At 40.7% G+C, this 14,294-nt stretch overlaps 1 protein-coding gene across 5 annotated transcripts in view; it reads right to left on the bottom strand.

Moving 5' to 3' along the window:
* hoxb3a (homeobox B3a) overlaps positions 1-14,294 on the bottom strand; it is a 37,529-nt gene that overhangs the window by 4,813 nt on the left and 18,422 nt on the right. For 2 of the 5 annotated variants that reach the window (XM_084926861.1, XM_084926860.1), the window contains exons 2-3: positions 9,644-9,710; positions 2,100-2,809 (exon numbers count right to left, since the gene is read on the bottom strand). In XM_084926861.1, coding sequence (XP_084782987.1) covers positions 2,100-2,688 — 589 coding nt within the window. In that variant the 5' untranslated portion in view covers positions 2,689-2,809; positions 9,644-9,710. Of the gene's footprint in view, positions 1-2,099; positions 2,810-5,991; positions 6,434-9,643; positions 9,711-14,294 lie in introns of those variants that run through there. The other 3 variants (XM_084926863.1, XM_084926864.1, XM_084926862.1) reach the window with 2 other exon arrangements.

Raw genomic sequence — 14,294 nt, 5'->3', positions numbered from 1 at the left:
GATCCAGTCATTCATTATGTTTTCTTTGTTATCGTATTTCTATAAACAGAGATGGAAAGATGAGAGCAGTAACTAGTCTGGAGCAGTGACACTCTCTAAATGATTGTTTGAAATTTTCATTGATAAACAGTCTAATATCTTTTCAGTTTTTTGTCTGGTCAGCTGAAATGTTTTTGAATATGATTATCACACTCATATTCATTTTTTCTGAATGATAACCACCAAATGAAATAACATATCTGTCTGCCTCAATGACTGTGTTCTTTTCCTGTTATCAGACATGCTGATGGTATTCAAATTTATCATCCAGATGCTAATATCTTCCATTTCAAATGTCTGTTCATCATTCTCTCACCCTCTCCTTGAAAATCTATTTATCTGTTATCATACATGACATTTAAATTCTTCCTGTTAATATCTTTCTACTTAAAGTGGCTTTTCAATGAGCAACAAAAATGAGGAGAAGGAAGAAAGGCGAGCAATCGGAAAGCAAATCATTTTCATGGAGTGATGAAAGGAGAAAGAAGTGCAGGATAGGGAGGAGGAGGTGAAAGAATGAAGAGAGGTATAAGCTACTGGTTGCAGGTTTGTGGCACCGTGTTGGTAGACTATATTTTTTACCTTAGTGATGTCTTTAGAGAAGTTTTTAGTCTTACTTGATAAGAAAGTCATCTCAAGATAGCCTGCCAAAAAGGTTTATGTAACTCGCTTAACTATTATTCTTTTCCTAAGATTTGACACTAATTCCCAGTAAAACCAGGTATTTGTCATCTCTGAATGTCTGCAGAATTTTCCAGTTCAGTCAAATATGAATAAATATACCTTTTGTTATTCTTGTAATTCTATCTATCAATTTCGAAACAGTCAAATATTTAATCTAGTTATTAGAAAATACTTTCTCTGTATTTATGTACAAATTTTGTAGAGTTAGGTAATAAAAATAATTCATTTGGTCTAAAAAATGTCTTGGCTGCCAAGGTGATACATTCTCTCTGTTGAAAGAGTGTAAAGATGTATTGCAGGAATTAAATATATTTCATATAATTACATATAGTTTCAAAGTCTCAAAACATAATGTTTACAATTTATGCCGATGTACCTGGACAAACAGATTGCTTTTTCATGACTGCTTCACATTTTGTCATTGAAATTTGACTAGCCTAACAACTCCATCCCTGACAGGTTCCAGAAGATCAATGCAAATTCCAACTGTTGTTCATCAAGAAGTAGTTCCAGGATATGACTGTAAAACTGCACAATGTTGTTTTTACCTGTCTGCTATTCAAAACAAAGCAAAATACAACTTATTTCTTTCCTGACTTTTAAAGGTATAGTTGCTCTTAACAGAACCACGCCAGCTGTTTCTTCCTGCTTCAAGTCTTTATTTTAACTACGGGCTAAGTCTAATTCATCACTGGTGTTGACCGTAACCCTATAGCATGCAAACATTTCATTTTTGACACATCACAGAACATGGATTTTTTTCTGCTAATAGAAGTAAATGGGTTTTCCTCCCTTTTCATGTATTTTACTGAACACTTCTTTTAGTTTTCAATATTGGCCAGACAGTTTTACATTAGACCTTTAGCGTCTTTTACTAATGGAAACAAACTAAAGCTGGAGCTTACATAACCATCCTGTTGGTGAACTGGTCACTGAAAATACTCAGAGATCAATGGCTTTAGTAAACTCCACTTACCAGCTACACTATTAACTACCAAAATTAACTAGAACTACAATAAACTCAGTTACCAGGTACAGAGAGAGAACAGAACAGCCGGCTACTAGTCCCTGTCTCAGCTAGTGCCTGTGGGAACCTGGCTTGCCATAAGAGCCTAAGAAACCTTGTAAATTCTCTGGGGATCTGATGCTGGAAAGAGGATGTTGATAAGAGAGGTGAGGAAAGAGGGATGCGGGATAATAGGAAAAAAGATGCTAATGAGGAAGGAAAATGAAAGAGGAAAGGAAGGACTGGGGGAGCCAGGGAAAGCAATAATGAGAGATACAAAGAGGTAGGCTGTGCTGTAACTGTGGTGCTCCATGGGGGAAATCAAAGCAAAGACAGAAAGACCGACAGAGACAGGTGTATTGGAACACACCATTGCCAGAGTTGTTGCTGGGTGAACAGTTTTTCTGCTTAGTCGTCTGACGACACTCTTTCATCCAGGGAAAAATCTGCTTGGCCAGGGTTGGGTTGGGCGGCAGTGAAGAGGATGAAGACGATGTGGAAGATGATGTAGAGGAGGAAGAAGTAGATGACTTATTGGTGCCTGATTTAGAGAGTGAGGAGGACCCAGTACTGCCACCTGGCTGCTGAGCCCCAGTATTACCGTTGCTGGGGTTGGGGGGAAGTGGAGGGGACACTTGGGAGCCAGGGTGGTGCTCAGGTGGCAGACTGGGCCGCATGCACCTGCCATTCAACTCCTTGGTCTTGACTAGCTGCTGCTGCTGGTGGCCACCATTACTGCCCAGTGACTGTAAAGAGCAGGCAGAGCGCTGGTATGAATCCACATCCAGATGGGTAGCCGACTGGAAGATCGGCTGGTGGTGAGACGCTGGGACCGGGGCATCATAGCCCCCGAAGCCGTTGGCGGCTGCTCCTGCTCCCACTGCTGCCCCCTGCACTGGGTAGGATGAGTAGCCACCAAAAAGTGTTGAGGAGTTGTCGTAGTATGTTGTTTTCTGCATCTCTGTGAGAAGTGGCGGCGTCTTCTTGTGCTCCGGTCCTTATTGAGAGCCACTGCCGGAAGACCATTTGGTACCGGGGGTCACGTGACGGTGTCTCTCCAACGGTCCCCTGCAACCTGACCTAAAAGGTTAGGAAGAGACAGAAAAAAATAAATGAGAAAGATAAATCCATCTTCCTTGAATGAAAGGCACCATGACGTGAATAGAAACGACTGCTTTTCTTTCCACAGCCCCCATCCCCCTCCCTTTGGAGGCCAGTGCACAGCCTGCAGATGCTCTTCTGATCTCAGTACACAGCCTTTCTTGTACAAATGCACACACACACACACACACACACACTGCTGGGTGGGTCAATTATTTAATGTTGCAATTTCTGTTTAAATTGTAATTAACTGCAGTTTTTATTACTGCTATAGTTTGTTATTATCAATAACAGCCATTAATCTGTAGTTGTAGATTAATGGCTTTTATTTTTTTTATGATTTTAACCAATTATTTTCTGTTTTTATGCAACGAAAATTACGCAATTTACTTAGATTTGTTTTTAAACAGAATAAATTAAAATCCATCATCATACAATTTAAAGATATGTTGATTCTTCTTCCATACATTCCAGAGATATTCGTTATTTTTGAAGTTTTCCTAATAAAGAATTATCCTCAAAAGTGTGCTGTTATTCGGGCTGAACACGACATTTTATGTGTAATGGCGGCAGTGGACACGGCCCATATCTATTTTCCTTTGTGACTGATGTAGGTAGTCTATTTCTGTCAACCTCTACTTTCCGCCTGTGATTTACTGTGTTCTCTCTGCTGTTACCTCACTTGTCTTCACTCACAGGAATCCAAGCGGAAAGGATTTTTGTTTCACCAGGGTTTTTCCCCCCCCATAAAAAAAGAATCTATCTATCTATCTATCTATCTATCTATCTATCTATCTATCTATCTATCTATCTATCTATCTATCTTAAACGGAGAAAAAAGTAACAAATATTACTAATGACGAAAAGTATTTAAAAGGTGAAGTATAGGTTAGAACTCGGATCTCAGTATACAAGTAATCCCTGTGATAGTTTTATGTATTTACTGATTTATTGATTGATTTACCGTGAGGTAAACAGTAAATGGAAACATATTATAAAATGTAATTGCGCTCAACAATATACGATTTATATTGTTTTTTGCAAAAAAAAAAAAAAAAAAAGACAAGAAAGAAAGGAGGCTCCCGGCAGAAATTTCACTAGTCAACAATCCATGAGGGTTAAGCGGTCAGAATGCTCAATCACGGCGCCTTTAGTTAAAAAGAGAGGAAGAGAGAAAAAAGAAAAGGAAAAACAGCAGGGTTAGCCTCCACACACTCTATCTTGCGCTCACCGCTGGTGTGGGCCTGTGGCCGTAAAAGGCCGGCTTGACAGACACGAGAGAACACCTGGCATTCGTTTCTTCTGTGGAGATAAACTGTCTGACGCAGAAAAGAGGAGATGAAGCAGCTCGTCCATTACACACAAGCTGAGCAGCGCTAGCACTAGCTACATCTAAAACTAGGCCTACTGGGGCTTTCCAAGTTAACCCTACCATATTGCAACAACGGCTCACTATTATTAGCCATCTCTTTTATTTCGCTCTAATGTCGAAGATATTTTTGTATTAGTCCTGCTATAGTGGATCTCGGTTTAGGAGAAATGTATAGAAAAAAATAAGGTTTAAAAAAACAAAACAAAAAGAAAACAATTAGCTAAAGCACATGCGAAGGTAAGACGATACATTAGAATGACAGATACCAGGCCCGAGCTTCATGAAAGCTGCACCGAAAATAGGATTGTGTGTATCGAAGTCTACTTCATATACTGATGGTTCTGCACACGGTATATATAAAGCACAGGCCTGAATGATATATCGCCAACATAACTGAAGATACTAGAAGAAGGAATTGGAGATAGTAATGCTATCAGCGTGATAACAACAAAAACCATCAAATTTGTTTTATTGATATCTGTCTTCTACCAGTAAAACCAAGAAATCGCAGTTCAGTCACCAATAACTTTATAGATTGGTAAAATTGTGCTAAAATAATATAATTCACTTTTCAACTATTTTAAAATGTGTTCCCATTTTTTTCCTCAAAATCAAATAGTCCAGCCTTTCTCCGGCTCTCAGCACGTCACACATGTCACCCATTTATCTTTCTAGTAGACAACCTGGAATCCTAATTATTTACTCTAAGGAATAGTCCCAACGAGAGAGGGAGAAAGATGGAGGCGGGGGGGGGGGGGGGGGGGGGGGCATGGCAGTGAGTGTAGGAGGAATATGTTATTAAATCATATCGCTGTTTCGCCATTAAACGGGACACGTAATGTCTCTGCCCCTGGCTTGTAGTGCTACAGCTTAATACAATCACCAACTTTGCTAGACGCCTGCCTGAATAATCCACTTACACTGACAGAGAAACAGCCACCCAAACAAAAACAACACAGAGAGGGAGATAGAGAGGGGGAGAGGGAAGAGAAGTGGTGTGGGGGGTAGAGAGGAGGCGGGTCGGCCTTGGTGTCCAGTGTCTGTGTTTTATCCTGGGATATAAAATTACAAATGGCGTCTGCCATGAAGAGCTATGTAGACAGTGAGACAGAGAGAATGCATTAACTTGGACAATCCACGTATTCTTTATCCCATTAACAGAGAGAGAGGGAGAGAGAGAGAGAGAGAGAGAGAGAGAGAGAGACCAATTATACAGACTCTAAACGACAAACAATAAAGGATTGGCCATATCTGAGCTATTGTTGCTATGTTCACGGCCTCATTTTAGACTGAAATCGCTAAAAGCGCTAAATATTCATATGTGATTAAAATCACACCATCAAAAATATTTTAGGAATAATTACAATGCATCCCATATACGCACATGATAATAAAACAGGAGCCTGTGGAGGGACAAAAATTGAACGAGAAAAGTGCATCACCCATTACAGAAAAACAGCCGGCCATCGCTCCTAAATATAATTTAAGTGAGGAAGAGGCGTGGAAAGCGTAGTGGAAGAGATGAGGACGGAAAAAGCTGAACAGAAAAGGACAGAGATGGACGGTCGAAAGAAAAGGGGGGGTTGCTTGTGGCGGGTAGCTACGGCAGTTTAAAGCATTGTGAACTCTTCTTGAACCGGGATTGAAGTCATACAGGCCATAAATCACTGAGCCAGCCACTCCGCGTCCACAAACTGCACAGCGAGCAAACACACTATGTATTTCTGGCTTGTTGTTTGAGCTCGCGCATGACCGGCTGGCCTGCTTGCCCGCCGATGATGTTCCTTACCTGCCTTAGCACCGGTGATCCCAGTCCAGTCCGGCACGGACCCAACAGCACCGCATCATAGATTAGTCCTCGCACGCGTTCAGTTGGTAATCAACAATAACAAATAATTAAATAACAAATCCGCTCGTTTGGTCGTCCGTTTTGCTCTCCTCTTCTTCTTCTTCCTCCTCCTCCTCCTCTCCTCTCTCCTCTCCGCAAACCCCGCTACTCCTCCGGTGCTGTCTCGAGACTAGCACGGCTGCTCGCGACCACCACCTCAACAACACCTCCTGAAGCCCCAGCAGCGGCAGACCGGGCTGCGCGAACAGGACACCTTGTGGCATGAACGACTGGCGGATGAGAGAGTCGGAGGGATCCAAGACTATCGGCGGGGGCTCAGTGTGCGGGCAGAATTAACAGACGGGCTCGGTGCAGGCTACAGGCAGGCTAGTTAGGGCATGAGCTGAACGAGCTTACCGGGGAGCATGCCTGCTACCCCCCCCGCCTCCCCCCATCCCCCCCACCCCACCCACCCTCCACCCCAGCGCCAGCGCTGCCTGCACCGCTTCTGGCTGATAACAATGGCCTCAAATTTCTTTCTCTTTTAGCCACTGTCCTTCACACGGCCGGCCAGTCATTCACACAGCCACAGAGGAGTATGTCCGCCACAAAATGTCACTTCATCTTATTTTAGGTAATTTTCTATTCTTGTTTTTTATTTCCTTACGGCTCTTCTTCTCTAAGTCTCCCCGAGGCTCATTTTCCCCTGGTATTATTCCCGTCTGCCCCGGGTCTGTGCTCCTCGCTTCGGTCTTAGGCAGGCTATAGGTGTGTGCCTTGCACACGGCTAGCAGCAGCACCAGTTTACAGCCTACAGTCTTCTTTGTGGTTGTGGTAGTAGCCTAGATATTCTCGTTATGATGGTGAAAATACGCCCCAGTATCAGAGACCCTCACAGCCCCTGTAACGAACGGAATAACCAGATTGACGGCTGGACGAGATGATTCCCTCATCAAAAAGTCAGCGTCACTCAAGAATTATGCTAATTGAGCTGGATCTAACCATGCAAGCAGGCAGTAATTTTGGCTCTACAACCACACATGTAGATTGTTTTTTTCCACGTGTCACCATAACTTTAACTCTAATAAAGTCTTTGACTTTTTTGTGCTTTTCACTTTCTGTTATATTGGTTATATATAACCTAAAAGTTAATATTTTAACAAATTGAACTTTTTTGAGGGTATTGAGGCAATACCCTCAATAAACCTATATTTTAGAGGTTTGTATAGAAGTATTTTTTACATGTTTTAAAAATCCCACTTAAAGGCTGTCTATATGCTACTATAGGCCACGTGGGCATTCTCTAACAAGGCCCAGGTTAACTAGTAAATGTCCAAACAGTGTCACTAACGATGTGTATCATTATTAATCATAAATGATATTTTATGGTCTATAAAGTCTTGTTGACTGAGTTAACCTGGTATTACATTTAGCTCTAATTATTTATTTTTGAAATTGTAGAGAGCATCTGTGTACTTTAAAGTCTATAGGAGGCAACAAGCAAAAAAAAAAAAAAAATCCAACACGTGGTGAGGTCAACATATAAAACAAGACAGTCGCTCACAGTAAAAGGTTTATTAAAATTGCTGACCTCATCTGAAAATACTGCTTGGGACATATCATCGACAAATGCAAAGTTTGTGGGGAAAAGGCTTAAGCTCCTGGGCTAAGCTCTTTAGGCAGGATGACTTTGCTATGTGTTTTTGTTTACATCAATCCGACTCTTTTAAAGTATGGATACAATATTAGCATTCATTTAAATGTAAATTTACTTCATCATAAATAGTTTTCAAGATTTTTTCAGAATATTTTTTTCAATATTTCTGCTGCTGCCTCGCTGCATAAACGTCACTTAAGACGTAGGTAACGGAGGCCAGAGTGAGAGGGACAAGACTAACATAGAAGGTGCAAATTACGCTAACATTGTAGCAAAAAAAGATTGTATGTGATCAACTTGGTTTTAAAGCTTCACTAACAGGTTTTTAAAGAAAGCATTAAAAGAGTCTTGCGTTTTGACTTGAAAGCACCGAGGTGGAAGATGAAGCAGCAGTGCAACAGCACTTAAAGAAAGAAAACTGAAGTGGGCTTAAAAATAATAACCAACAGTGAAAAAAAAACTGAGAGAAAGAGAGGGGTGAAAGAGAGAGACCTAAATGGAAATGAAAATATGAGGGGTGTCCTATGATGTTGTCATTACGCCCCCTCACCCCCCACCCCCCAACACACACACACACACACACACACATTCTCTTCTCTAACTCTCTCCCGCTCCCTCTATTTTTATTATTCAGGACGCTACTCCTGTCGTTTATGGCTACGTAAGATTTATGAGTTCTCTCGCACCCAGCAGTGTGTGTGTGTGTGTAAACAGCCCGACTTTAAAACAGATAGCATTCGCTGTGGGCAGCAGAAATGAGAGGATGAGCTCGGTGTAGGTGGAAGGTGGGAGCCTGAAATGTGTCCGTCTGCAACTTTTCCTTTAAACCAGCCTTTGTGTGGACTGAAGGATCTGCTAACCAACCTCATTACACATTAACCAAACAGCTAATCAGCTACTTTTTTGTCTTTCTTTTTTTTTTTTCATGTGTGGGAGAGACGTGCATGTGGAGAAATAAGCAGAACGGATTACACCTATGCACTGACTTGCAAAAGCACGCCAGTGCTTGTGGAGGACGGCTGTTTTTCTCGGATGGAAGACGCGCATCGACTCTGCATGTTTCGGATTGAGTCACGGATATTGGGTTTCACAACTAAAACGCGGTGCCTTCCTGCGCCATGGAAATCTTCTTTCCTTTTTCCACTTTCTTTCTCCTTTGGGACTATAGATATGTAGGCCACTGAGGATGACACAGGAATTCCCTTTGATTCTGTTTTTCAAACGATTTGAAAAATGCCAATGTTAAAATATCGTGCACAAGTGCAGAATGATTTTTGCAGGACTCCAACTGTGAACTATTTAATTCAGCCGCTGTCACTTTAATTGCTGTGTTATGTAAATATAGCAGTATTAATAGGCTATGAACAGTGGTAGCATTAATGCCATTACCGCAGTTACAACATGCAGTTTTAATAACTGTCTATCAAATGATGAACTGACCCTCCATGCTTCTGCCTATAACCCGCGGCCATCATACACTTCCTTTCACACCTCAGGATTATATTACATAAGCACGTGTCATTACACGATATTACATCACTCACACACGTACACGCGCGCACACCCGTAGAATTTCAACATTACAATCACTTTCAACTTCATAAATATTTTCCATATATATGTAACTGCATTTATGCTTAAACGATATAAATTAAATTATAGAGAGAATACTTCTACTATGAATAGACAAATCAGTTCCTGTAGAAATAGTATACATTCTACACATCAATATAATATGCACAGGAAACTGTTTTTTTCAACATATGCAGCGTCCTAATTGTCTAAAAAATAAAGGAAAAACTACCCTTCATGCACCTTCCAGGTTGCAAAATCGTCACTGTCTTCTCATCTTATAATTCTATTAGCGTGTACACAGCACCCATGCACAAACTTCAGACTTCGTTCTAATGCAGGCTGCATCATGACAAGTAATGCCAAAAAAAAGTCCGAACTTACCGGAATATTTCCTATTTTCCCCTGATGTTTTAATGGAGGAAAACGGCTTCCAGAAAGCTCCTAAGAACTGACGTATATTGCGGGAAAAGGGGCATGCGGAGGGAATGGGAAAAGGGTAGGAAAGAGAAAGAAGACATATGCAATCAAACACATCTCGGTAAAATCAGATACAGAGGCGGGTCACCTCTTGTACTCGAATCGAATGGTTTGGTCAGCAGCAACCGCTTGACTTCAAACCCTAAATAATTCGCAAAAAAAAACAAAAAAACAACAACAACAACAACAAAGAACGAGGCAATGCTGTGCCTAACACCTTTCTAAAAGTGACCTTTGTGCTAGAGGGTGTGAGATGTTATTGAGTCTGGTTACCACAATTACACATGTGTCTTCTTTCCCTCAAAATAATTAAATAAATAAATACAACAAACAAACAAAAACACGCATGTTTCATATTCAATAATAATCTTGCTTATCCCGTCAGCGTACGAAAATGAGTTATGTAGGGAACAGAGTTATGGAATATATAGAATGCATTAGAAATTGCTCATTTGTAGCAATGGCCTAGAATATATAAACATAGACTTTGTTTAGGTTAGAAGGATTTGTGCAATAAATAAATACATAAATAGCTAAACTGTATGCGTAAATCATAATTACCCAACAGAAATAATGCTCCAGTTAGCACACACGCGGATTAACACAATAATAATAATAATAATAATAATAATATTATATATATATATATATATATATATATATATATATATATATATATATATATATGAAATCTAAAAACTGCAATCGAAATCGAAAGGCATGCCCCGATTGCATCAAAATTCTGATTCTTGCTATTAAAAATGATCATTAGAATTTAATGCAGGGTCTCGTTTAAAAACTTCAAAGGTTAAATAAACTTCATAAATATTGAACACATCCGAAAAAAACCCACACAAAAAAACAACTTCCCAAAGTCATAAATTCTGTTAAGCACCAAACGGGGACTTAAGAGAAGCAAAAAATAGGGGGGAGAAAAAAAAACCCAGAAAGAGACAGAGAGAAAGAGGAGCGAACCAAAATGAGAACAGGCCCCATAAGGCAAACAGCTGTTTGATCCACGCGGACCATAAATAACTAAAGCATCACTGAGTGAGAAAACACTCATCCTGGACAGTCCTGTGGACAGTCTTACTGCCGGGCTGAGGACCCACAGCAAGAGATCACATCTAGCTCTGTCCACAGATAAACACATATCCATCTGCTGCTGCGCGGGGCCGTAAACACTGCGTAAAGCGGAACTGTATAATTATATAAGTGGATCACAGGATGAAAAGCGTATTCCATGTTGTTGGCTATTATTATTAAAGTGCTGCAATAAAATCTCAGAGCCGTTCTCCTTCTGCTTCTGCTCCTGACAACTTCACCCAAACACATAAATCAAACGCAAAGGATCCCCCGACCTCCCCGCACAAGCCTACATCACTACTACTACTACCACCAGGCTACTACCGCTCCTGCTGCTATAAAGTTATTTATCGTTTCCATCGAAGAACTCACGCACCACTCTGGCTACTGTGCATACCCATTGCAGCTCCTTCAGTCTGGGTCTCCTCAGTGTGCCCCCCTTCCCCCTCAGCCCCGCCGGTTACGGTCTGATTTTTGCAGCCGCAGAGCAGGCAGGAGTGGACTAGTCTAAAGTTGCCCAGAAAGTGATGCAAGGGCCGACTAGCTTAGCCAGCTAGCCTGTACGCCGAGACAAAGACAGGAGGCCGCCTCCAGAGCCCCTAGAGCCCCCAGAACAGCTGATGAGCTTTTTTTTTTTTCTTAGAGGAATAGGAGGCTGGGGGAGAGAAGGGGAGTTCTGGCTGCAACCAGGACTCAAAATAAAACAATATGGATGGAAGCTTTTCTCTGTAAAAGTTTAAAAGGAGCGACAAAGAAGCAGCAGAAAAAGGTGTGCAACAAAGGCTGTTGGCCTATAATTTATCAGAATGTGAAGTGGATGTGAACAGCAGGTTTTAGACTCCAGGGAGATGGAGACATAGAGAGGGAAAGGAAAGGAGGAGCGCGAAATGAAACAAGTGTGTGATTTTCTCTTTCTCTTTTTAATAAATACAGCAATACTGCAGCATATAGTTGGCTGTAAACATTCATGGATTAGGATAACGAAGGCATTTGTTTTTCTGAGACTCCATTGCATCCTACAGCTAACAGGTCTACTACTTTTTACGAAGATGTATTTTTTTTTAAGGCTGAGAGGGTTTATGGGACCTGATGCTGCTCACTGCTAGGCTTCAAAGTTTCGTGGTGTGCAAAAAGTTTCGTGCTTTTCGTCTTTCTCCTCTTATCTCTGCCGGGTCTGGTGGTGAAATCACCAAACCAGTCTTGCACCCCCCCACTCCCCCAAACTTACGCACACACACACACACACAGAGTTTGTTTTTTTTCAGAAAACATATGCACACACTGAGTCTTTAGAGATACGCGTTTAGTGAGATTAGTTGGACATAAAAAATCTTTTTCTTTTTCTGCTGCAATTTCCTTAGTGCTTGTTTTCCTCTGACCTCGGACATGATTCAAACACAACTGAAACACATCACACCTTGTTATATTTTTTCAATCCTGTGCCTAACAGGAAAAGCTGAAAGCTCTCGCTGAAGCACTCATACAGTGACATATTGGGTAACAGCTTTCTAAAAGTGACCTTTGACCCTGGAGCAGCAATGGATAAGCTCTGCAATGATCAACCAACTGGTCACAACTAGAATTCCAGTTTCTGCTTTGAACACTGACTCAGACTCTGATAACCTTTAGCACTCAGCTTTATTTTAAGTTGCAAGCATGAGCAGTCGAGGCAGACTCAATAAGTCAGTAGACTTTTAAAGTATAGGTCTTCAGTCAGCAGCAGTTATTGAAACAGCATATCCATACTGGCACTGGCAAATTTATTTTAGTTAGAATGTCATTGATAATATGCCTGCAACCCACCTGTTTCTATAATTATTCAAACTAGCTTGATATTTATCTATTTAACCACATCGCAATGATTTTTTTTTTTTTGTCAGTGTTTGGTGTCAGCTGTGAGGTTTTAAATAATCTCTGTCTATGATGTCAGATAAATATAGCTGGCTGTTCAAATGAAGTCCACATCATCTGAATAGTAGCTTAGTACACACTTGCCTGCAAATGCTGCTAGATGCCTGCCGGTAACTCTTTTGTGGAGCTTTCCATGACGAGGTACCTAAGAACTTTAAAACAATCTGACCTTACCTTAAACAAGCTATCTGCTGAGCACATCCCCCGTGTGCATCCACTTTCTGGATTTGACATCATGTGCAACTTCAGCGGGCTTCCGGCCACTTGCATTCTTTTCAAATGATCACAGTGGTTAGCATTTTATTTAGATAGCAAATGGAGTCACAGAAGAGAAGCTGCTAGTTCATGCTTTCTAAGATGAAAATATTAACATCAGAATTTTTGCATTCTGATGTCACATAATGATTTACTGTTTGTCGGAATTAATTTATATCTGATTTTCTTCCATGTTTGCTCATTTTACTCTAAAAGATTCAAAGTTCAAAACATTATTTCCACACTAAACCCCAAATTAGTCCGTTTTTAAATTTCACACATGCTTTGTTGAATAAAAATACGTTTTATCACAATGACACGCACCTTTCTCTAGAACAGATGGAATACCTGTTACTCTATCACTTTGGGATACTTCCATGTCCATAAGGACACCCACTGCCATCACCACCACCTTCCTCAGAGATCAGTCAATGTCCATACTCTTTGTGTCCAAAAAAGACTTTTTCATCAAGTCTATTTGCAGAGTTTCTTCAAGTGTAATGAGCTCGAACAGCCATGCAGCATTGATACCGACATCACAGACACAACAACAAACCTAGCACTGCAACACATTTCATCTCCTCCCCTCTTGCAGATGACATACCACTTTCAACACCATTTTTCAGAGGGCAGATATGCACCAGGGAAAGAAACAGAGAGAGAGAGAGAGAAGTCTTACATGTTCATCTGCTTCCAGTTTGTTTAACTAAGGAGTGGGTCTCAGAGGGGGTGAAAGGACTTTTGGTTTGTTTCCCATATTCCATTCTAAATTTAATACAAGAACAAAATGCCTGAAAGGTTAAATTAATCAAATTCAAACAATTCAAGTGCATGAACAAGCATTTTTTTAAACATCTCAGCCAAGGAGCATGTTTGTGTAACTGTGCCATGTGGAAAATTACTAATTCATATCTTTGGTGTTGTTGTTTTATTAGTAAGGTTTACAACCACAAGCCACTCTGTGAGAAAACGCTAAACCTCCATAGGTGTGTACAGCCAAATTTGTAAAAAGTGTTTTTTATGTGTTGTACACCAGGGTGTGAACTAAAAAATATTAGTTCACATCTTTGCTGGTATGCTATTCACCTAGTGAATACTTTCTTGTCATTCAGGATTGTGAAATCTGAATAAACCTACTTAATGTCTGTTGCTGTAGACACATAACTGAGGCATTAACTCTTCCTGTGTACAAAAGACCTGTTTGAACTCTATGTAAACCACGTGCTTCTGCTGAAGCTGCTTTCTGCTTCATGGCCCCTCAAATTCAAACAGGGATTATACACAAACATATCCAACAACAAGA

Source organism: Perissodus microlepis, chromosome 4, assembly GCF_051167445.1.
Source record: "Perissodus microlepis isolate ML-2025 ecotype Zambia chromosome 4, ASM5116744v1, whole genome shotgun sequence".
Classification (NCBI taxonomy): Eukaryota; Metazoa; Chordata; class Actinopteri; order Cichliformes; family Cichlidae; genus Perissodus; species Perissodus microlepis.
The sequence above is the reverse complement of the archived record's forward strand: the minus strand, read 5'-3'. Positions and strand labels throughout refer to the sequence as shown.